Source organism: Zosterops lateralis (genome assembly GCF_965231275.1).
Source record: "Zosterops lateralis genome assembly, chromosome: 19".
NCBI lineage: Eukaryota > Metazoa > Chordata > Aves > Passeriformes > Zosteropidae > Zosterops > Zosterops lateralis.
In genome coordinates this window covers 4,443,869-4,467,430 of record NC_139779.1, presented here as the reverse complement: position 1 = coordinate 4,467,430, position 23,562 = coordinate 4,443,869, and the positions used below count along the sequence as shown (strand labels likewise).

Here is a 23,562-nt window from a genome sequence, read left to right as displayed (position 1 = left end):
TCAGGCACTTGATTCCCCCCAGCTGGCTGAGATGCTCTTTGCTTTTTGTGCTCAAGATCTGATACACCAACAGGAAGAATGATTTATACAACTTTTTTTTTCTTTTCCCTCCTTCATTTTTGGCTACAGGGAACATTTACTCCATACCCTAAAAAGGTATGTGATTGCATTACAACTAGTATCTGTCAACTCCTTTATTAAAGGGAAGCTACAACACTATTTTTACTCAGCTTACAGAGTTACTGGAGACTGCAGTGTTCCTTCGAGGAAGCTGGGCAGACATCTAGTGAGCAGTGGAGCTGGAGACAGCACAAATCGATTACTATAAGAAGGAAAAGCCAGCTCTGACAATCTGTGTCACAAAAAATCACAACTCTAGCCAGTAACCTGACGTGGCAAGATGCTTTTTGCTTACACTCACTTCTTTCATACCCCTGTAACAAAGCCATGTTATATCCCCAGATACATTTGCATTTTCACAAGTCCAAGAGAACTTCCTGACTGGATTAAAAAAAACAAAACGGGTACATCCTTCTCACATGATTTATATTCCAACACACAGCACTTCCTAAATATTCAGACTGTCACACATGTTTTCAGGGAGATACACCTCTTTCCTACTCTGGAAGTAACTGCTCCCTTTCTCCACAGCAGATTCCTGCTATTTGCTACTGACCCAAGGATTAAGAAAGGCTGCAGAGCACAGGAAAAACTCAAGAACCTGACATGTACCAACGAGTCAGTCTAGCAACAAATGCAGTTTAACATCCACTGGTGTGGGTCAATACTGGAAGAATTTATGTCAGTGTTGAAAAACTGTTTCACTATCGATGCTACAACTGAAATTTCGAATTGACTCTGTCTTACATAAAGAAATGCAGGAGCCCTGCTCTCCTGCAGGTGTTCCTCACACCACCACAAGAGCACCTACAACCCAAAAAAGGCCCTTTTGGTGGGGAGAATGCCTGTTTGGCCCTGATTCTTCCTAAAAATACCCAGTTCTGTCACTGACAACTGCACAGAGGCACTCCCCAGACAGGGTGTCCTTCACACCCGTGGTAAGAGAAGTACAGCCGGATGTCAGACATGCCATTACTACTGCTTCCCTTTTACTACCCCACCTAAACAACACCGTGAAATGGAGAGAGAGAGAGAGGGAAGAATTATGAGCTTTATAAGATCTTGTGTAATAAACACAGTAGTCCCCCATTCCCAACTATCAGATCTGCTGGCGGCAGTACAATCTTAACAACGCTGAGCTTGTATGCGATAAAAAGACATAAGGCAAGCTAAAAGAAGGTGAATATATTTACAAGATAGTGCCAAGATCTCCATAACAAACAGTCATTAGCAGATTAGTATTATGAATCTAATCCAATTAAGAATTTCCTTTGCAAATGCCTGGAGGAGCTGGAATTCCTCTGGGAAGACCTTTCCATGTTGTGAAAGGCTCCCATGAGTCATGCCTGCAGGCTGACATACCAGGAAAGACCAGCTCTGGAGCAGCAGGAACAAAGCAGTGAACCCCACCTCGAAGCAAACCACTGCGGCCTCTTGCTCCTGAGGAGTCAACTCAAAAATGGACCTCACAGCGGCACAAAAAAAAAAAAAAAAAAAGACTTCTCAGTTCCACAAGTCGTGGTCAACATAAAACATGGCACTTTCCTAAGCCAAGGTACTAAACCACGGAGAATTTTCCTTGTTCACAGTTTCCCACTGTGCCATTTTAAACAGCCTTGGAACAATGCAGATGTTTGATGTAACACCAGACCACGCAGCAGCCACGTCTAAAGGCAAAGCCTAAGTTAAGTAGTTAAACATCCTCCTCCTCGACTCGGACTCCTTGACTTTAGAATCCCAAAGCCATGCTCCTACCACTCCACACTGATTTTGGGAACTTCAGCAGACACCCACAGCTCAATCCAAACCACCAATTCTTCCCCACGGTGCAAAATCTGCTCACGCTCAGTTTAACAAGGGTAACATCCACACACACAGGTGAGAGTGGTGCTTTGCAAGTCACTCAATCACGAGTTCATCAAATTCTTACTGTGAATCATTTGCTGAAGCCCATAGATTTAGGCTGACCTTATCTGCCTTTGCACAGAGAGATTTAGGACAAAATAAGGAGAGTGAAAAAATCTCATTGGTACAGCTTTGCAGAGCAGAGCTGCCAAGACTGATCATGTTACCACATCTGCAGGCGCACACGCAGTGACCCTCCGCTGCCAGAAACCCAGCCAGGGCAATCACTTCCTCCTGCCTCAGGAGCCAGCCTAGCTTGGCCCCAAGGCTCCCAAAATATCAGAACCAGAGATACATAAAAACAAAAGTTGGGTTTTTTTTAAAAGCACATACTTAAACCGATATTGTTTTAACAAAGTATCGGTTAAGAGGGATACATTTAAATGTTGGGAACAGAACAGCTTACTCTGACCTTCAATATGCAATTACATGAACATTAAAGTAGGGGTTTGCCAGTCATTTACTGTTAAAAAAACCCCAAACAAACAGAAAGCCTCAGGATAAAAACTTTCTGCACTTAAAACTACAAACTCTTTTGAAGCTGTGATGTAATTCCATGTACTCAAACCCTGTTCCTAGCCACTGTTAGGTAGGAAGTTTGCCTCTCCAGCACCTTCCTGGACATCCTGCTACTCCTTGCAGCAGGAGATGCCTCAGACCATTCTAAGATTCACCTGAACCACCGGAGGCAGCCCAAGATGACCATTAAGGGAAGGATTAACTGAGACAATAGCCTGGCCATTGTTCTGCTCCCCTCACAGACTGCATATTCATGTAAAAACCCAAAGCTAGAACAAATGCCAAAGATAAAGCAGAGCATTTTAGACTGAATAAAGTGGGAAAAGAGTTATCGATGTCCTACCAGCCAAACACAACTTTTTCTAATCTTTGTTCGAAGCACTAAAACAATGTGACTCATAGAAAATACCAAAACTCTAGTTTAGCTTCCTCTGCTGCACTTTGCAGCTCTGACACTCCTGTTCTTCGACACCAGCACTTGCGTGAAGGCTGCCAAATCAGGGGGGAAAATGAGCCAAACGCTGCAAATATAAACACAAAGAGGTGTTGCAAAAAGTTTGACGGAGGTAGCAGGCCCCGGCAGGGACACAACACACTTCTCCCAGCAAAGCAGTGAGGAAGCCCGGCTACGAGGAGCCTTTTATTGCTGGGCAGTGCCACAAAACTGGTACTGTCATACAGTACTTTACATAAGTGGTCAGCTTTAAGGCGCTGAGGTCACTCTGCCATGCCAGCAGAGCTGCACAGCCAGCGGCATGAGATTTTACAAGAGGGACTTGAACCGCAGCATTCAGTGAGGTTTGTGCTTTTGGGCTCCTCCAACCAGAAACCCGGGCAGGGAGACTTTAAAAAAAAAACAAAAAGAGAGAGAGGAAAAAAAAAAAAAAAAAAAAAAAAACCAAAAAAAAAAACAACCAAACACAAAACTGTTCTGTGTTGGTTCTCCCTCCTGTTGTCACTCCCCTCCCCCAGCTTGTTAACTAAACTTTTCCTCTCCCGGGGATCTTTCTAATCCTTCATAATGAATTTGCAACATCAGTCACTTTGCAAACCCGCTTCAGTGTGAATCAAGTTTACTACAAGCTCAAGAAAACACAGGGAATTCTAACAATCACATTGCCAGGAGGAGGATATAAATGGGAAAGAATAGAAGTAGCACTGGAAAATTGGTTTTCAATCACATAAAGAAGGAGTGTGCACCATCCCTGAGGGCCTGGGCTAAGGCAGAACATCAGGATGGAAATGCACTCTGCACCGTTAGCCAAAGCAGCAGATTATGGGCAAACACCAGAACCAAACACCAACTTCAGAGCATGACCTGTTTTCAAGAATTACTAGGGACCTAAAAAACCTCTCCCTGTAAATTCAAACATGAAGAGAGTCACCTGACTGTGATATTAATCCAAGTATGTTGAAACTAAGTATCTGGCAGGGATTTCACACTTTCCTGTATCCCTCCCACCAGGCCAGTTTATCTGCAGCCGGGCTGGAATCCTCTGGACCCATGGCCTCTCAGAGCACCCAGAGCAGCTTTACACTGAACTAGTGACTCCAAAAGAGAGTTGTGTGAAAGAGCTGACACCCCAACAGATGAATTGGGAAGTCACTTCCACCCACAATAATTCAGGAGAGCGGTCGTTCCACGGTGTACCAACAAAACTTGTTATTTACCACCTCAGATGTGTAATACTATCAGACTTGGAAAGTTTTGGGAGTTTTGGCCAAGTGCCTTCTGTTTCCTGCAGAGCAAAAACAGGTTTAAGTGCTAAACTGAAGTCAAGGCAAACTGCTGAAGTTTGAGGGTCACACACTTACCTAGCAAAGCCAACTTTCTCCCTACAGGCTTAAACAACTTGATACAGAAGAACTTCTCTACACAGGAAGGAGCAATAGGAGTTCCTGGAAGCTGAGCTGGGTTTGTCTCCAGCTGACTGCATGACTTGTGCCAATCATACCCCTGAAAATCCTGTTCTTTTACATTATGGCCTCTCCCATACAGCTGTAATCAACTGATCACAAACCACAGATCAATTAAAAGCTACTTTTTCATTTTTGTTATGCTATACTGATAATAAATTCAACCTAGTACCAAAGCTTACAATAAATATTCAGAGAACAGGTAAGGTGTCAACACAAATCAGTTAAGAGTGCCCCAGCAGTGCTATTCAAGTGACTTAAATCAAGCCTTGCATTACAGCTGCTATGCTTTAAATAAAAAAAGGAGGCAGAAAGGAAGTTGCAAGTGCTGCCTTTATGCCTCAGTTTATATCCAGAACGGAAGTTTACTTTAAGCAAAATGCAGGAGGTAAAGGGAAGACAAGAAAACAAAACCTGAGCATCCCTTTGAGACAACCTAGGTCACCTAAAGGCCATAGCCAAGGGTCCAACAAAGGTCCAGGAGGAAAGAGGCAGAACCAGGCCCAAGCTGGAGGCCTTCAGACAAAGCCTTTCCACACTGTGTCACCTCCCACAGCACGGTCTGGGCTACTGTCAAAGGGATTGCTTGAGAAACGCCAGTAAAGGCAACAAATGGAGTGAAAGACAGTATTTAGAATTGCTCTTTCATTCCTGTTCTGAAGAGTGACTAGATTAGCCAAAGATATATATATATATATATATATTTAATATAATATTTTAATATAATTTTTATGCAATTACAATGCAACTAACTTAGGTACAGCAAAAGCTTTACAGGTATCTGATTTACCTGGTTGTTTCCCACTCCTAACTACAAAAACATCATCACGTTAAGCCATGAAATTCAGGCATGCACAAAGTGGTCTCATTTATGGTGAGACTTAACTAGGATTCAGAGTCAAGCAGGACACTCGACAGCCTTAGGCACAGCTCTTCCATTCCAAAATGTGAAGTTACAGCCATCCCTCCAGGCTCACTAAGGGAACACTCAGGATGTGTTCGGCTGCATCCGAAAGCAACTACGCCCGGCAGAAGGGAAAAAACCACCCTTAAATTAAAGCTCATCAAGGACACTGGATGAAAAAGAATGATAATTACTATCCTCCTAGTAAATATTAGAGGATCTGCACTACCACCAGTAGCACTTCCTCAGGGTAGGAGGGATGATGTCATGGCTGCATGCTACAGCATTGTCGGGTTTGCCTGGCTACAGGCTGCTAACGGGACACTCCCTACACAACTGTGGCCGCACTCTCGGCTTCCCTGCTATCAGCAACCAGTTTAATAAGTGTTCTGAGACCCTCAATTAGCATAGAAATGCAGAATAGCCAGCAAGCAAATGAAAATCAGAAAAAGGCAAAAAAAGAAGAGGGAAAAAAAAAAAAGCAACAAAAAAACACAACAGAGGGAGGGGAAAAAAAGCGCAGAGGAGACAGCTGTAACAGGGTGGCAAACAAAGCTCCAAAGCATGAAAGAGAGAAAGGAATGTGGTTAAAAAATCTCCCCTAAGGAAGAATACTCTGTACTCCCAAGCTCCAGCTGTTTGACTTGCCCCGCTCCCTCCTCCACTCCATTATCCACTCTGGCTGTGCTAATTTAACACAAACCGCCCGCCTGTGTCAACTGTTGAAAGGGGGGATTTTGGCAAAGCAGCCTCGGATGCATCCAAGCTCCGGGTGCAGAAAAAGGGAAAAACTTCGGGGCACAAAGTTGAGGAGCTTTTGGCACGGCGTCGCTTTGTGCCAGGAGAGCTTGGGAAGCTGCGAGGGAAGGCGGCAAGAGCCCATCCTGCTGCAGCCTCCAGCACCTCCAGCTCTGCCACCGCTTCCCCACGCACCTCGATTCCCAGCCGGCAGCCAGATTTTCATGCAGAAAGCTCTGCCTTTATCAACAAAGCCACACAACTCCCATCAAGAGCACCCAGCAGCAGACACCCCCACGGATGAGACAAGCAGGTCGGGAGAGCAAGGAGGAAGGGGAGGAAAAAAGGAGGGAAAGGAATAAACCCGGCCAACGTTAAAGTCTGGAGGCCTGGATTTCCACGGGGAAGGTATTTTCACGTTTAAGATACTGTGGGGAACGCTGCGAGGGTTTGGAAGTCATATATGCAGCCAAAATGGCGCTGAGAATAAAAATATAATTTAAAGGAAGGTCGCCATATTGTAAACAGTGAGGCAGGGAGACACAGAGACAGCAACCTCCATTATTCCCAGCAGCTGCAGTAGCACGGAAGCGCTGGGAACGTCAGGCCTGGCGCAGAGACGCCACCAGGGCTTCCCCCTCTCCAGCCAGGGCCCTCCGGAGGGTCCCCCCCAAGCCAGGCACCCCTGGAGAGGGAGTGAGGTGGGGAAGTTTCCCGCTGGGGGGGCGGAAGGCCGGGCAGGGGCAGCACCAAGGCAGCCAGGCCGCGCAGCCAGCGGCCTCGCTCCTCCTCCAGGCCTTTCACCCGCTGCTCAGCACAAAAAGAAAGGAGGAGGGTGGACCCCCAACCCTCCAGAAAGCAGCCAGGGGAGGGTTTAGCTCGGCCGCTGTGGATTAGTCTCAGGAGGGATGGACTCAAGGGGGGTTTGCACCTCCTTTTTTATCCCTGTCTGCTCCAGCCGGCCCCACGTCCCCCCTCCCCGGGACCTAACGGGAAGCGGGAGCGGCCGGAGGGAAGGTGCTCTGGGCAGATCCGGAGAGAGAGAGCGCCAAGCCTTACCAGCACTGGAGGTGGAAAGCGGCGGGGCAGTGATCGCAGCACAGCAGATCCCCTCCTTCCTTGCAGCTATCGCAGCTATCGTGGTTAGTGGCCCTGCCACTTCGCCTGGGCTCCTTCTCGGGCCTCCTGCTCTTCTTCTCCCCATCTTCGCTCTTGGGGGGAGCCAGGAGGGCCTGGATTTGCTGCACATGCACACACAGACAGAGCGGGCTCTGAGGGGCTGCACGGACCCTGACCCAGCGCCCTTCTCCCCGTGCCCGCCGGGGGGACAGCGGCCCCGGGCCCTCCGGGAGGGGATCGGGGGGGGGACAGAGCCCCGGCCGAGCCCGCCCCGCCCGCCCCGTGTCCGGCAGGGCCTCTCCGGGGGCCGGGCGAGCTGCCTCCGTCCCTCCGCACTTCCTTGTAAGGCCACGGGGCTCCGGGGTGGGGGGGTTCCCTCGCCATCTTGCAGCCCCACTGCCTCCCCGGTCAGGCCCCCCCCGCCGCGTCCCGGGCCTCACCTCCATCAGCCCCCCGGAGGTGTCCAGGTCGTAGACGATCGTCTTGGTCTCCATCTTCTCCCACATTCATCCAGCCCAGGAGCGGCCCCGAGAGCCCCCCCCGGCGAGAGGGAGCGAGGCGGGGACGTGCGGCGGCCCCTCAGCGGCGGCTCCGCGTCGAGGCGGCGGGGGGGGGGCGCGGCGCGGCGGGGGCGGGCGGGCGGCGGGGCCTATCCCACGGGCCGCTGCGGCTTGCGCGTCGTCCTCCTCCTCCTCCAGCCGTGCCCGGGGGCGGCCGCGGGGGGCCCGACGCCCGCTGCCATTGCCGCGCAGGGGGTGGGTGGGTGAGGGAGGGAGGGGGCGGCGGCCCCGCGCCCGCCGCGGCCGCTCACGCACCGCGCACGCCCCGCGCACAGGCGGCGCCGACGCTCCGAGCCCCGCGCGCAAGCGCACTCCGCGCCCCCGCCCCGCCCGCCGCGCGCGCATGCGCGCTCCGCGCCGCCGCCCGCGCGCGGACCTGGCGCGGCGGCGGCGGCGGCGGCGGGGGGGCGGCGGGACGCACGCCGACCCACCGCGCCTGCGCGAAGCACCGCCCCGCGCAACTCCGCCCAGCCCCGCCCCTGCACCGATTGGCCCCGCCCCTTCACCGCCCTCTTCTCGCGCAGGCGCGTGGCGGCCGTCACGTTCCAGGGAGCGGGCGGGGTAGCGGGGACGTCAGTGACGTAATGACGCGGGGCGGGGCGGCGGGGCACGCGCGCGTCGGCAGGGGGCGCGCGGCGCGCGGCGCGCCGGGGTGGCGGGGGCGCGGTCTCTGTTTGTGACGTCAACAGGGCAGAGGCCACGCCTCTTAAAGCGGCAGTGCACCCCCCGAGTGCACGGGAGGGGAGGGCGTGGGCGTCGGGATCGGGGTCGCGGTGAGCTGGGCTCGAGGTCCACCCTTGGCGGGGTGTGTGTGGGTGTATCCCCATTCCAAGCTGCCCAGCCCCGCTGAGGAAGACGCCATCGCTTCTTCTAAAACACCAGTTTTTATTAATGAAACAACCAAAAGATGGGGAGGGGGGCGGTGTCCCCTCCAGATCGAGGGGGCGGCGGGGGCCGGGGTCACCAGCCCGGGCAGGACGCGGCGGTGGGGAGGGGGCAGAGCCATGCCCGGTGCCCCCCCCCGCCCCGTCACTCCGGGTCTGGCCGCGCTGGGGCGCCGGGACGGGCAAGGGGGACACGCTGGTGGCGGAAGGGACCCCCCGGGGAGGGCGAAGCAAGCGGGGGCCGGGGGGACACGCAGCATGCTGGGGGCACGGGAGGGACGCGTCCCTGCGTGGCGGCGGTGGGAGACACAGGGTTGCGGGGGGACCAGCCCTGTGCTGGGCGGAGGGCGAGGGCGGGAGCGGCACCCACATGGCCACCCGAGCCCCTCGCCCACCCCCCATGCGCTTTGTCCCCTCCCCGCTGCAGCCCCGGGGAGCCCTGTCCTTACCTGGGGGTCCCCACAGCGCTGCTCCCCCCGCCTGTGTCACTTCTCGTCGCAGGGACTGTGGGGACTGCTGTTCTCCCCCTGCGGGGGTCTGGGGGGAGGGATGGAGCCCGAAGGGCGGAGTGGGGTCCAGGGACCCTCGCTGGCTCGGGGGCCGGGGGGGCAGGATGGGGTCCAGGGACCCCCACTGGCTCAGCCTCTCATGAGCCCAGTGCTGGGGCTGGGTGGCAGTGGGGCTCGGGCAGACCCCACGGGGGTCCGGGTGGATTGGGGGTGGCAGGGGGGTGGCCGGTGCCCTGGTGGGTCCTGCCAAGCGCTTGGCTTGAGTCTCCTTGGGAGAGGTGTTCCCAGCCCGTGCCAGGGGCTGGCGGGCACGGGGGGGCCCGGGAGGGGTGGCGGCAGCGCCCAGCTCCACGCTGCCCACACCTAGATGGACACCTCATATTCCCTCGTGTCCTGCAAAGAAAACAGACTGCAAGGGGTTGGACACTCGGCAGTGCAATGGGGTGCCTGGGACAGGGATAGGGCATCTCCCATCCCATAATGACCTGGGGGCACATCCCATACTACAGAGGGCCCTGGGGATGTGTGTGCCATCCCATACAGGGGTCCTGGATCAGTGTCCATCATGGTCCTTGGATGGATATCCTAGGTGGTGTGTGTGGTCCCTGGATGGCTGTCTGAACTAATGTGTGGTGCCTAGATGGATATCCCATCCCACATGTGGTCCCTGGATTGATGTTCTGTCCTGTGCTTGGTCCCTAACTGGATGTCCATCCTGTGAACAGCCCCTGGACAGACACATCATCCCATGGGTGATCACTGGGTGCATGTCCCATCCCCTCTGTTTGTGCCTGGATGGATGTCCTATCTAATGCACGGTTCCTGGAACACATGAGCCCATCCCACTCCTGTCCCAGCCCATGCACAGCCCCTGGCACAGGTGGCCCATGCAATGCAGGGTCCCCAGGGTGGCCAGCCCCAGATGGGGGGTGTGGGGGCCGGTACTTACTCCTGTCTCATAGGTGGGATTGTCAAAAGCCGACTCCACGGTGATATGGTCGTAGGGGTGGGAGCCAGCAAGGGGCAGCTGCAGGGCTGGCTTCCCCTGGAGCCTGTGGGGAAAGGACAGCTGCAGTGGGCAGTGGGGGGCCATGGGGCCCCATGGGGTGACAGGGGCCAGCGGGCCACTCACTTGGAGAAATAGAGATAAATGCCCCCGATGAGCAGGGCCACCACCAGCACGGGCAGGAAGACAGCGATGGCAACGTTGGTGCCCTCCAGCGTTGTCCCCGAGGGCACGGCCTTGGCCACAGCTGTCCGGGAGAGTTGGGGCTCACCCACGGGACACCCCACACTGGGCTCACCCTGGGTGCCCCTCCAGGCTCTGGCACCCCAACAAACCCAACCCTTACCATCCAGGTTGCGGTTGCTGTAAAACTCATCGTAGGAGGCTGGATGAGGCGGAAGAAAGAAACCAACACCAGGGGTGAGAAGTGTGATGCTGAGCAGTGCCGGCGGGGTGCTGGGGTGGGGAGTGCTCGTCTCACCCGCCTTGCAGATGGGAGGGGAGCCGCTCCAGCGCGAGGGGTGCCCGGGCAGGCAGCGCAGGCTGCTCTCGCCCAGCAGCGCCCGGCCGGCGGTGCAGGAGAAGTGTAGGGTGGCTCCCGCGGGGTACAGCCGCCGCTCCGGGTTCTGCCGCCCGCCCGCCGGCACGCCGGGGTTGTGGCAGGGCTCGTACGTCTCCGCTGCGAGGCAGTGGTTAGGCCGCGTCAGCGCTCGCCGTCGGCTTGGGGGATATGCCCAGGGAGGGGATGCCCAACTCACGGATGCACTTGGGGAGGCGGTCACTCCACTTGGGTCCCCCCGCAGCGCGGTCATGGCAGGTGAGAGTCCCGGCGCCCGCCAGGACATAGCCCTTGTCACAGACGTACTGCACGGTGGCTCCCACCGGGAATTTAGGGTTGGAGACCACCCTGCGGCTGTGCTCAGCATCCCCAGGGTCCCGGCAGGTTGTCACTGCAGGCAGGAGTGACCAGTGGTGATGGTGGCTGGGGATACACCGCAGGGCAGGGAGTCACTGGTGGGCACCACTCACCCCGCTCGCAGGAGGGCAGGTCACCACTCCACGTCAGGTCCCAGTGACACATCAGGAGGTCAGTGCCCATCAGCTGGAAGCCGGGGTAGCAATGGAAGGTGACCACAGTGCCATGGAGAAGCTCCGGCTGTGAGGAAGTCTTCCAGCCATTGGCGATGTCCGGCAGCTCGGGGCAGGTGTCATTCCGGGGGACCTCTGTGGGCACGGAAGGCTGAGCAGGGCAGTGGGGACACTGCAGACACCAAGGACACTGTCCCACCATGGGGCTCACCGGAGAAGTGGATGACAAAGCCCTGCCGATAGGCAAAGGCACCGGCACCAGGGTCGGACTGGAACTGGACGGTGACATCAGCAGTGGATGCGTAGAGCTTGAAGCGGCCGCGGGCGCCCGTGTACTGGCCCAGGATGCGTGCCGTCAGGTCATCCCCATCATAGAAGGTCAGCATGTCCCCCGAGCCCAGCCGCAGCCTGAGGCAGTGGGGCCATGAGGGCAGAGAGTGCACAGATCTGCCATCCCACCATCCCCATCCCGGCCCACCCCAACACTCACACGCGGACGTCCAGCATGATGCGCTTGTCCTCCTCCACGTGCAGCCCCCAGATGCAGTCCTGGCCCTTGCCGTACGCCTCTGGCCAGTTGGGTGACAGCACCACTCCAGCTGTGTCCGTCAGCTCCCCGCTGCACACCGCTGTGGGCACACACCAGGCTTGGCACTGCCCTGGGGCACCCACCACAGCACCCACTCCAGCACCCACCATGTCCCTCAGCTCCATCACAAACAGCACAGTGGCTGCCATATCTCTCATGCCCCATCCACGGCAACCCCCAGCACCCTCCAGCACCAGCACCCACCACGGCACGCTGGTTCTGTCTCATTCCACTGTGGGTCACTGGGGTCCACACACTCGATGATGGTGGAGCCCTGCTCCAGCGTGTAGCCAGGGTCGCAGCTGAACTCCACCGTGGTGCCCACGGGGTACCGGGGATCGCTGGCCGTGAAGTTCCCGTACTTGACGAAGGGCTCATAGCAATGGCCCTGCTCAAAGGCTGCGGGCACAGGGGCAAAGGTCTGCAGGGGCCAGGTGGGCACGGGGATGTTTGGGTCACCCGTACGCCCTCAGCCCCGTACCCTCATAGCGCAGCGCCATGCCCGCGGCGGCCCCGCTGCTGTCGGTGGTGAGCTCCACGAAGAAGTGGCGCCCGGTGCTGAGCAGCCCCTCGATGGGCAGGTACTCCACCTCGTAGGAGTCGTACACAGGTGGTGCCTCCACGTTGTTGCCGTTGCGGATGATGAGCCTGCCAAGGCATGACAAGGGCAGGGTGCAGTGCTGACTGACCATGGCCAACAGCAGCTGTGCTTGGGCATGGATGGTAGCCTCCAACCCCAGCCATTTCCATCCATTCTTGGGCATGGGCAGAGGTTATCTTCCTTGGACATGGCCAACAACACCTCTCCTTGGCCACAGCTAATGGCCAAAGGTAGCCGCATTTGGCCATGGTGAGCAACATCCATCTTCAAATATGACTAATGGCACCCATCCATGGCAGATCCCATCCTTGGATATAGCCAAGAGCACTCATCCTTGAACATGGCCCTATGAGGGGCTGCCCCAGGAGTCCCCACACCCCTAGCCCCCCTCTAGTTTGCTCCAGAGCCAAACCTGTCATCATCCTCTGCCAGTGACACCTTTTCAAAGTGGAGGTGCAGGCGGTGGCCATCCGGCGCTTCCAGCAGCCAGTGGCATGTCAGGTTGTTGCTGTAGTTCCCGGGAAAGCCCGGCGAGACAATGCGTCCCACGGTGGCGTTCCGGACCACCCCGCCACACGCCGCTGTGGGAGAGGGACCGTCAGTGGGTGACCGTGCCATGCCCAGCTGTCCCGTGTCCCCTTGTTGCCTGTGCTTACCGAGACAGAGGGGCTCGCGGGCGCTCCAGAAGGGGCTGGTGGCGTTGCGGCAGACCAGCCGGCGGGGCCCCTGCAGTTGGTACCCCGTGGAGCAGCGGAAACGGGCGTCCCCACCAGGGTGCAGGCTGCTGACAGAGACCTCCCCGAAAGCCGGCCGTGCCGGGAAGGGGCAGCTCAGCAGATAGGCTGGGGGCAGGTGGTGGTGTCACCAAGGCTGAGGAGCAATGGATCCCCTGCCCCAGAACCCAGAAACTGCCTCCCCAGACACCTGGAAATGCCTGAGTGTGGCAAGGCTTGAGTGACACAGTGCCTACAGCTGCCGAGAATTATGCTAAATGAATCCATGATTGCTAAGGCAAATTAGCTCTCCATGAGCGTTCCTCACCCAGTCAGTGTCCATTTAAAACACAGACAAACTCCTGGTGCATCGTCCAAATTAGGCGATGACCCAAATTAGCACCACGCTGGCAGGGAAGTTCCCAGAGGGTACAGAGGGGTCTGGGCCCCATACCTTGGTAGTGAAAGTGGTAGGAGCCAGGGCTGGGGGGCCGGGGGCTCTGGAAACGGAGGGTGAGGAGGTTGGCTGGGCTGCGGATGACCTGGCCCCGCAGCAGGAAGGACTCGTTGGCCAGGAGGTTGGGCTCCAGGCCTCCTGCACTCTCCACTGTCAGCGTCTCCCCTTCTGCCAGGCTGATGTTCTCTACCTGCAGGGGACACAAGTGTCACCACCGCAGCATCACCCGGCACCTGGCTCGGAGCTGGTCCTTGAGTGGCTTCTCTGTGGTCAATAGCCCACTGGAGCTTGTCTGTGCAGGGCAGCACCTTTCAAACATGGTTAGCAGTGCCATAAATCATCCCCCACGCCAAGAGCAGCAGGGCCCAGCCAGCAGCTCTGCCAGAGCACCACAGCACAGCCAGGCCCACGCTGGCAGCCTTGAAATCAGCCAGCCTTGCCCTCTGGAGCAATTTGCTATTAATGATGCTAATTAAGCCATGCTGCATGGTGAGGAGCAGCAGCACTGGTGAGTGTGGGCTGGAGCAGGGCTCGTGGTGGAGATGCTGCCTCTGGCTCACCACTGGTTTTCCACAAGCCACGGCGCTGCCCTGTGGTGGCTTCAGCAGGGATGGGGATACATGGCTGTGTGCCACTGACAGGAGCCACACAGGGCCTCAGCACAGCAGGATGTGCTGTCAGCCTCTGCTCCTGGCAGATGGGTGCTGGGTGCTCCTGGCCCTGCAGCACAGCACGGCACCTGCTGGCACTGCTCACACCTTCTTCGTTAATTAAATCTCTCAGCACTTCTTTGTGATGGGTGCCAGCCATAGCAGCTGGTGGGCACAGAGCATCCTGGGACATCCCACCAGCTCATGTACCCACATCCCTCTGCTGGGGCTGAGGGTAGGCAGTGCCCTGAGCCAGCTCTCTTAGCTTAGGGTCACAGGAATGGGGACAGGGACAGGGACAAGACCATGTGTTTGCTGCACTCTGCACAGACACACAGCCATGGCACAGAGCAAGGGACATGCCACACTTGTCTGCAGGCACTTGGCACCCTGTCCCACCCTCAGCCCTCAGCTCACCTTGAGCTCCACACCATAGCCAGGGTAAACAGAGATGGTGTAGGTGCAGTCCAGGCTGCCATCATAGGGGACACCACTTGGCTCTGGGGACACCAGCCAGCCCTCGGGACCCGCCAGCGACCGGTTGCAAGGAGCTGGTGACAGAAGAGACCCCAGCTCAGCCCCACTTCACCTCAGCTCTGCCTGACTCCCTCCCTGGCACTCACCTGGCCCCTGCAGTGTGGTGACAGTGGTGGTGGTGATGGTGGAGGTGGTGGTGGTCCCCTCCTCATCCCCAGGCACCACGGTGGCCACGGTACGGGGTCCCAGGGACGCGCTGGCCGTGGTGGGTGCCTGGCTGGGGGATGCAGTGCTTGATTCTGGCACCCCAGAGGGGGACCACGAGGGGTCTGCACCTGGCACAGCCCCCCACGCCTCCCCCCATGGCCCGGGGCGCCCTGCTGGCGTGGTCAGCGGGTCAGTGGGGAAGGCGGGCCGGGGCAGGGCGGGGGTGCGGGGTGAGGGCTCGGGCTCTGGGGGGCCGGGGGCCGGCTGGAGGGCACCAGCAGGGAGGAGGGGGCCGGCGCCACCAGGCAGGAATGGCGCCTGGGCCAGGTAGTCCTTCTTCAGGAAGGCTTCGTGCAGCAGGTCCTCCAGCAGCGGGTGGTGGTTGAGGATCTTGAGCGTGGGCGCCGTGCTCACAAAGCGAGCCTCCGCCTCCCGCTCCGCCGGCGTGGGCAGCGCCGTCGGCTCCACCTCAGCGCTCTCCCCGGTCTTCCTCGCCAGCCCGTTGAAGCCTGGAAGGAGGAAAGAGTGTGGGATGCTGGGGACCTGTGGGCTGATGCTGTGTTGGGGACTGGCAGGGAGCAGGGTGGGTGATGCACCAGGGAGTGATGCTTCAGCACGGTGTCCTCAGTGTCACTTGGGACCAGTGCCTGGACATGGACTGGTGCTGTATCAGGTATGGATGCAGCTCTGGGGAGTGATGCTGGTGCAGTGCCACAGACCTGTGCTGCACTGGGGACCCCCATTCCCATGGACCAACCCTGCACCACAGGCCAGTGCTGCTCCAAGGACTAACACTTTCCTGCACACCAATATTTCCCCAAAACCAGGATGGCAAACAAGTGCATCGGCCTCATGCAGCGGGATGTGACACCCTCTCCCCAGCACACCCTTCACCGGGGCAGCCCTGGTAATGAAGCCCTGGCTAATTAATCCACATCTGCAGCTCGTACCACATGAAGGGGTGCCCACTCCTCCTGTGAGCCAGCCTGGATGGGGACAGCCCTGGGATTGGGTGTCCCTGATCACAGATTATCTTTCACCGCAGAGGTGGTGCCATCCCGTGCCAAGGTTCTCCCGGGACTGGATATTCCCAGTGTGCAGACATGCAGGTGATTACCATGACTGCCATGACCAGCTATGCCAGGAATGTCATGAGAGCCTGGACACTTGGACCCTTCTCCAGGCTGCCAGAGAGCTCAGCATCTTTCCAGCCAGGCTGTCCCTGAGCAGTGAGTCTGTAGGGAACCCCCTACCCCATCGATGCTCCCCCCTCTCCCACCCACAACCACTGGGATTCCCCTGTCACAGCCCCGTGTCCCTCTCAGGCATTAGTCCCTGAACAAATCCCCAGCATGCTCAGCCCAGCAGCTTACGGCCTTTAGACCAAAAATAAAAGAGAATTTAATCAGCCCTAATGAGTCACCCAGCATCTCCCGCTCCTGGATCCGGCACAGCACAGCACTGTCCCTTCTCCTGCTGGGCACAGCTCAGTGCCACGGCAGAGGGGATGCCATGGTGACACTCAGCATCCCTCCGAGGCCCCGGTGTGGGGCCACGGTAGCGCGTGGGCACGTCTTGCTGCCGTGCACAGGCACTGATGACACGATACTGCCAATTACCGGGTAATTATCCCTATCCGTAGCAGGGCAGGGCCCCGTGAAGATTAATTACTCCGCGACTGCTGCTTTTAAGGGACTATTAAGAGACATTATCTTGGGTGTGCAGTGTAGTGGGGAGCTGCTGGGTGCTGGCAGGCGTCCTCACACCACTGCTACCCACCCCCTGTCCCCTGCCATCGCACTGGGACAAGGATGATGCTCTGGTCACAGAGGCACAGCAGGGACACCTGCCCGCATCAGCTCCGAGAGGTTTACTTGCCCCCCAGCAAGGCCAGAATTATATTTTAATAGGATGCATTTATTAGAACATAAAAGTTAATGAGTTTATACTGAAGGGCGCCAAAATCTCTGTTAGGCTTTAATAGCAGATTAGTGCTCAGGGCTGGGCCCTGCACCACCACCACTGCCCTGTGTGGTGAAGGCTGGGCTAGAGATGCCCACCCAACCTCCTGGACACTCCTGTCCATGAGTATCTCACCTGCTGGGGGTGCTGGGGGGCACAGTGTTCCCTATGGAGGTACTGGCTAAGGCCAGGCCTCACAAGGATCCTACAACAGGCCCCATCTGGATACTGAGCACCCTGGGCTGGGCACTGTCTTGGCACCAGGCACTGCCCTGGGCTCTGTGTGGTGCTCTGGGTACCACAGGATGCTCTTGGCACCAGGGGATGTTTGGGACTGGGGACACTCTTGACCCTCTGGGGATGCAGGATGCTCAGGACACTGTGGGAGGCAGTGGGTGCCCAGTTGTTGCCACCCACGCCCCGTGCTACACTACACTACGAGATCCTCCACCTCCACAGATGTCCCTAAGCAGCTTATCTCCAGTGCCACAGCTATGTCCCTCCCATGTCCCCAAGGTGACCAGGGACTGCTGACGTGGGACTGGCTACCCAGCACACACCCCTCCAGTCCCTGACACCCAGCAGTGACCCCACTGAACTCGGGGTGGGCAAAGGGGCTGTAAATCCCCAGTAGCCTTGTGCCTGTTGGGGTCCCTCGGCATGCTGGCCATAGTCACAGCCGGGACGGGGCCCTAATCCCTCCCATTGGCTTTGTCGGGTGGGAGTTTATTAACAGCAGCCGGGAGATGCCAGAGACTAATCCGGCTGTGGCGGGCGGAGGCGCCCCCGGCGGGAATCGATGCTGCCTGCTGTCACAAATAAATAAATAAGGCGGCACGCGGCCGCCCAGGGAGCACCGATCGATGCTGCCCGCCAAGAAAGCAATAACAGAGTGCCCGGCTTAGGGAGGGGACGGGGCAGGGCCCTCGGTGGCCCCAGGAGCATCACAGCGGTGTTCCGTGCCTCAGTTTCCTCATCTGTAGGAGGGGGCAGGCGGGGACGTGCAGGCAGGCGGGTGCCTGGCCCAAGGTGAGGGCAGAGGCTGGGCTTTGCAAGATTCTAGGTTTATTTTCTAATTTAAAATCCAATCTGCCTTTGCCCCCATGGCCAGGGCCAGCAGCTGTGATGAATGAGCTGTCAGGCAGCCGACGCCACGATCCCCCACCCACAGCCTGCCTGTCCCACGGCCTCCAGCCCCCTGAGCCAGCCCAGCCTCCATAACAGGAACAGGAGAGGGAACACACCACCATCACATCCTGATGCCAGATCCCCACCTGCCCCCTGCCCTGGTGGCTCTGAGGACGGCAGGCAGGGAGCAGGGCTTGTTTCCAGGTGTGAAGGCAGCGTGGGCAGGAGCAGGCAGGGAATACAGGTGGGTGCAGCGGGTGGGTGGGCAGGTGTAGGCAGTCTGGGAATTCAGGCATTGTCGGGATGCAGGCGGGCGGGGGTGGGCGGATGCAGGCGGGGGTGGGCGTGCACAGGCAGGAGCGCACAGATGGTGTGAGGGTGAAGGCAGGGCCAGGTGGGCACGGGCAGGGCTGTGCAGCCAGCTCCTCTGTCACCCAGCTGTCACCACAGACAAACCACTGGCACCTGGCATGGCGAGCTGGCACCTATACTGGCATCCATGTCCTGCCACCCCATGGCCACCTCCACGCTGGCACCAGCAGTGACCCCAGATGCCCACGGCCACGCTGAGACTGTTAGAGCAGCTGGAGCAGGGACCCAAGGGGCTGCCCTGGTGCCCGGGGACACTGCTGGTGACTGCGGCCGCCAGCCCTGGCAGCTATCAGAGGAGTTCGGCTTTAATATTCATGGCAGCGCTGGCGGGGAAGCGTTTGACCTTGTATGTTTTGCAATTCTCCTTGAATTGAACAGTCATTTACCCGCTGACACATGTCACATCACCGCAACCGGTTCCCTGGAGCATCGCGGCGGCCGGGCGCCGGCTGACACACCGAGCACCGCCGACACCGGGCGGGCACGGGGCAGAGCCCCGCGGGCAGCTGTGTGCCCGTCCCCGGGGCTTTCCTCCCTTCCCACCTGCCGGGTGCCATTGGTGCCCTTGTCCCCTCCTCGCCACCCACAGCCCGTGTAATCCCCCTTCCCCATTCTCCCTGCGGAGCTAATGGGTTTCTACAGCAATTTCCCTGCGTGGCAGCAGCGGTGATAAATTGTGTGTCTGCTGCTATTTCAGACCCAAGCGCTGTGCGGTGCCATGTCCCCCCCTCCCTCCCTGGGCTGACGGCACCCAAATCAGCCCCTCCAGCCCCTCCCCCATGATTTCCTGTGATGAATACCCCACTGCTGGGCAGCACCCACTGTGTGCCGCCCCACAGGGGCCATGATGTAGGTGCCAGGCCCCCATGGGGCTCTGTGCAAGCTCTGGTCTCCCCCAGGACCCAGCAGAGCTCACCCCTCTGGGTGGCAGAGGGGCACCCAGCCCTCGGGACACAGCCCTGGGTGCTGGGGGTGCCTGCCCAGCGTGGGCAGGAGTCAGACAGGGTGAGCAGGGCCACGCTGCCCACCCAGCTCCTGTCTCCCCTTCCCTCCGCCCACTGCCAGAGACAGTAATTGAAATCGGTTGCGGGAGGCGAGCGAGAGCTGCTTGTCGGGCTCCGCGTTGGGCTGCTCAGCCATGTCATACTTCCTGCAGACACCATTCCCTCCCATCGCCGCCTGCTCCTGCCAGAGCCAGCATTTCAGCTGCCCCCAGCACTCTGTCTCCTCCAGCCAGCCCCACATCCTGGCCCAGCACTGCTTTTCCTAGAGGATGAACCATCTGGTTCTGGAAGCCACTGAGGGCTGATCTTACAGCCAACATTCCCCCTTGCTGCCACCCCCCCCAGGGCATCGGGGACCACCAGAGCCTGCTCTGTCCAAGCATCACCTCGCTCATCGCCCACCACTGGCTGATCTGGCATTTCAAGCACCTCTCTCCATTTTCACAGGGTCAGAGCAGCGTTCTTGCAGCTGATTAATATTTGATCCCTTCAGCACAGCTCGTTACTGCATTTAAATTATATATGTAATAATTCCTACTGGCACAGCGAGCGTGCGGGCTGGCTCCTGCCGCTTCTCCCGCAGGCTGGGGGCCGAGCAGAGCCCCAGCCTTGGCCAATGGGACCCCCTGGCACCTCGGAGGATGTGAGGAGGGGTGCCAGGTCTCAGCATAGGGCAGGCTGGCAGCGAGCCAGGCAGATAGAGGCATCTGCAGCTGCTTCTGAGGGGTCCAGGCAGCCCCTTCACCCACCCGAGGATGCTCATGGTGGGAGCAGTGCTGGTCCTCTGTTTGTCCCCATCTCCCCGGCATCAGGAGGAAGGGATGCTGCCACTCCCGAGCTCCTGCCTGCGACTGGAGGGAATCCATTACCTCCCTGGTTATAGGCAGCTTTCAGAGGCAATCTTTCAATTGTGCGCATTTAAAGAATTGATTGGAGGAGAAATTATCCTCTCCCGTCAGAGCCGCTGGAGACACAACTTCATCCGCCTCCCCTGGGGGCTGTTGGTGTTCCCAGGGGACCCCACAGTCAGGGTCAGCCTCAGCCCACAGCCCCCACCCCAGCAGGGGCTGCGCACGGGGAGTGACAGCCCCAGGAGCCCCGGGCCAGCCTGGGGGTCCCACCAGCACCACAGAACAGGGGGGGTTCTTCACTGCTCCAAACCAGGCCTGGGGGGGTGCCCTTCTCGTGTCCTTGCCCAAGCTTCTTTGCACCCCATTTTTCCCCACATTCCCACTGCTCTGTCTCTGCCTGGCAGCCCTGGCTGGCACACAGCACCCTGCGCTGAATCCATCCCCGCCGCTGCAAACCCACAGACGATGCCTGCGGCAATCAGGCTCCCGGGCAATGCTGGGGTGGGTTGGCTCAGCCCGCGCCCCACATCCCCGCGGGACAGCCCTGCCCTCCCGCTCCCTGGCTTAAGAGTATTATCCAGATAATCCTGGCCTGGCGGCACGGCAGCGTGGCGGTGACGAACTCCTCCGAGGCACGCAGGGCACGAGCACACATGCTGTTAATTACTGGAGCCTGCCTCCCTCCCCAGCCCCCTCCTCACACTGAGACCCCCAGCCAGCACCCCCAGCCCCAGGGGCACCGTGTCCCCCAAATACATCACCCCCCTGGGCACAGTGCATCTGGCTGTGGCACAGCTCATGGGGTCACAGCCAGGCCCTGTGCCCCCTGCCACAGCCTGTGCTGCTTCCTAATGCCCCAGGCTGCCAGGACCCCAAATTACAAGGAGGTCCCTCCAGCGTGGCTAAGATGACCCTCACAAAGAAATGCCTGGCCTGCCATGGCTTTGGAGAGCTGGAGAGAGGGGCTGCAGTGGGGCAAGGCTGATGGAGCTGTGCCTGGCACTGTACCCCTCAGCTGCACCAGTGCCGTGGGGTCCAGACCCCACTTTCTGCTGGGGCAAATCCCTGTGGACACCAGGGGCTGGTGGTGCCCCACAGCTGGGGCAGGAGAGAGACAGGCTCAGACCCTGCATTGCCACCACATCACCAAGCTCCCCAGCCTGGATGAGGAGTCCGAGGCTCCCTGACCCCATGTCCCTCAGAGCCACGGCTCATCCCCATCATGCACCAGCCCATGGATGCCAAGTCAAGGCCACAGTGACACTGAGCACAGCAATGCTGCATGGAACCCCGGGTGCTGCCTGGGAGCCCTGCCTGATGGAGGATGGGGAGCTTGAGGCACGAACCACACAGGCAGCTCTCAGTACATGATAAGGGGATACAGGATGGACTAGACCCCACGGGTCCCAGCCCTGGGAAAAGCTCAGCACCTCCCAGGGCATCCCTACTTTTAAGACTCTGGGAAATGCACATGCAGTGTTTAATTAACTTTATTGATATTCAGAAATTAGGGGACTGACTAGAGGTAATTGCTCATTAGAAATCATTAAACTGACACAGTAAGCACCAGCCTCCCTTGGGGGAAATCTGCCCTGCTCAGCGCCCTGCTCCCAGGACAGAGCCAGCGACATGGACACCCCATTCCAGTTTTGCTGTCCCCCCCCCCCCCCCCCCGCCCCAAGCAGGGCAGGAGATGGGGGTGCCATGTCATTGCCCCACTTGCTGTCCCCATCCACTCCCTTTCCCAAGAAAGAAGGCTGTGGCAGCAGCCCCAGGCGGCAGAGCGAGCTGGGAATAGCAGCGGGAGCAGGACCAGGGCGCCCTTCCCCGGCTGGGCTCGGCTGCCAGATGGGGAGTTTATGTAACTCCCCGCACGGCTGCTGCCTGCAGCCGGTGCCCACATCCCGCATCCCACCGGGGCCAGCGGGGCTGGACCACGACCCGCCCATCGCCCCGTGCACGGCCACAGTGCTCCGGGGCACCCCAATCCCTGACAGGTCTCCCCAAGCCTCGGAGGGTCCCCAGTCCTGCTTTTGGGGCAGCGGAGCCGCGAGGCATCGAGCCTGCCGGTGCCCCGCGGGTGGCAGAGACAAGGAGCCGAGCTGGGTGTTGGCTGCTCTCCTTGGCAAACCAGCAATCACCACCCCTTCGTCCCCTGTGTCCCCCGCGGAGCTGGAGGGGTCACCCCAACCGGGAAGAGCGGGGGAAAGAACCAAATAACCCCAGAGCCCCCCAGCCGGCAGTGGGGACCGCACGGAGGGACCGGCTCACGGCATTGCCAGCCCGAGGGTGGCTCGAAGGGCTCGGTGACCGCGGGAGCGGGTCCCGCCGTGCCTGCCCAGCCCCCGGTGCGGCGATAACACCGGCGAGAGGGGCTGCCTCCGGAGCCTGCCGGGGGCGGCGTTGCACCAGCCCGGCTGCAAAGCGCCGTGCGCGTCCCCGGAGGGGGCGGCGGTGGGGCGGATAACGGAGACGGGGGGGATTCTCGGTTCACCGAGAGAAAACGGGGAGCCTCCCCTCCTCACCGCGGGGGCGAACACGAGTTGGCAAAGTTTGACGGCGACGGAGGCGGCTTGAGGCCAGCCGGTACCGGAGGGCGGTCGGTGTGCGCGGCGGGGACGAGCCGGGGTGTCGGCCGGCGCTTACCGTGAGCCGGGGCGCGGAGCAGCGCGGCGAGGAGCGGCAGCAGCAGCGCGGGCGGCGGGCCCATGGCCGGCGGCGGTCAGCACCGCGGACAGCTCCGCTGCGGGCGCGGCGGCGGCGCCCGCCGATACCGGGGACGGCGGAGGAGGGGGGGCCGTAATGCTCCGAGCGCGGCGCACACCAATCCAGGGATCGGGGGGGGCTCTCCCCGCCTCCCCCCCCCTCCCCCCGCCGTAATGCTCCGAGCGCGGCGCTCGCCAATCCCCGGGCCGGGGCGGGGGGGCGGCCGTAATGCTCCGAGTGAGGCGCTCGATAATTCCAGGGGCGAAGGGAGGGGGCCCTCCCCCTCCCACCCCTCGCCGTAACTCTCCGAGCGAGGCGCCCTCCAATCCCGCAGGCTGGGGGGGGGGGGGCTCCTCCCTGCTACCCCACCCCCACGCCGTAACTCTTCGAGTGCGGCGCCTGATAAAAAAAAAAAAAAAGCAGCTGGAGATGAAGGTTGGGGGAGGGGGATCGCCTATTCCCCCCCTTTCTCCCCGAATTCCGGCAACCCTTCGGGGTGGGAGCCGCTAAGGGCTGTGGGAAAGGTGCTCGGTGCCCACCTCACCATATCCTACCTCCCCACCCTACAGAATTCT

At 59.1% G+C, this 23,562-nt stretch overlaps 2 protein-coding genes across 2 annotated transcripts in view; both read right to left on the bottom strand.

Annotated features, from left to right (window-relative positions):
* PHF12 (PHD finger protein 12) overlaps window positions 1-7,878 on the bottom strand; it is a 32,139-nt gene extending 24,261 nt beyond the window's left edge. Inside the window, exons 1-2 of the mRNA XM_083875216.1 lie at window positions 7,663-7,878; window positions 7,163-7,344 (exon numbers count right to left, since the gene is read on the bottom strand). Coding sequence (XP_083731342.1) covers window positions 7,163-7,344; window positions 7,663-7,728 — 248 coding nt within the window. The 5' untranslated portion in view covers window positions 7,729-7,878. The remainder of the gene's footprint in view (window positions 1-7,162; window positions 7,345-7,662) is intronic.
* A 1,673-nt stretch (window positions 7,879-9,551) lies between these two features.
* SEZ6 (seizure related 6 homolog) lies at window positions 9,552-22,991 on the bottom strand (the record flags this gene model as incomplete). The annotated part of the gene is made up of 17 exons (XM_083874972.1): window positions 9,552-9,584; window positions 10,125-10,227; window positions 10,308-10,428; window positions 10,528-10,566; window positions 10,663-10,860; window positions 10,940-11,131; window positions 11,211-11,405; window positions 11,482-11,678; window positions 11,761-11,899; window positions 12,064-12,258; window positions 12,341-12,507; window positions 12,873-13,041; window positions 13,117-13,302; window positions 13,628-13,820; window positions 14,698-14,831; window positions 14,904-15,473; window positions 22,928-22,991. The coding sequence occupies 17 exons, from the start codon at window positions 22,989-22,991 to the stop codon at window positions 9,552-9,554; spliced, it is 2,895 nt and encodes a 964-aa protein (XP_083731098.1).
* Window positions 22,992-23,562: the final 571 nt, after the last annotated feature.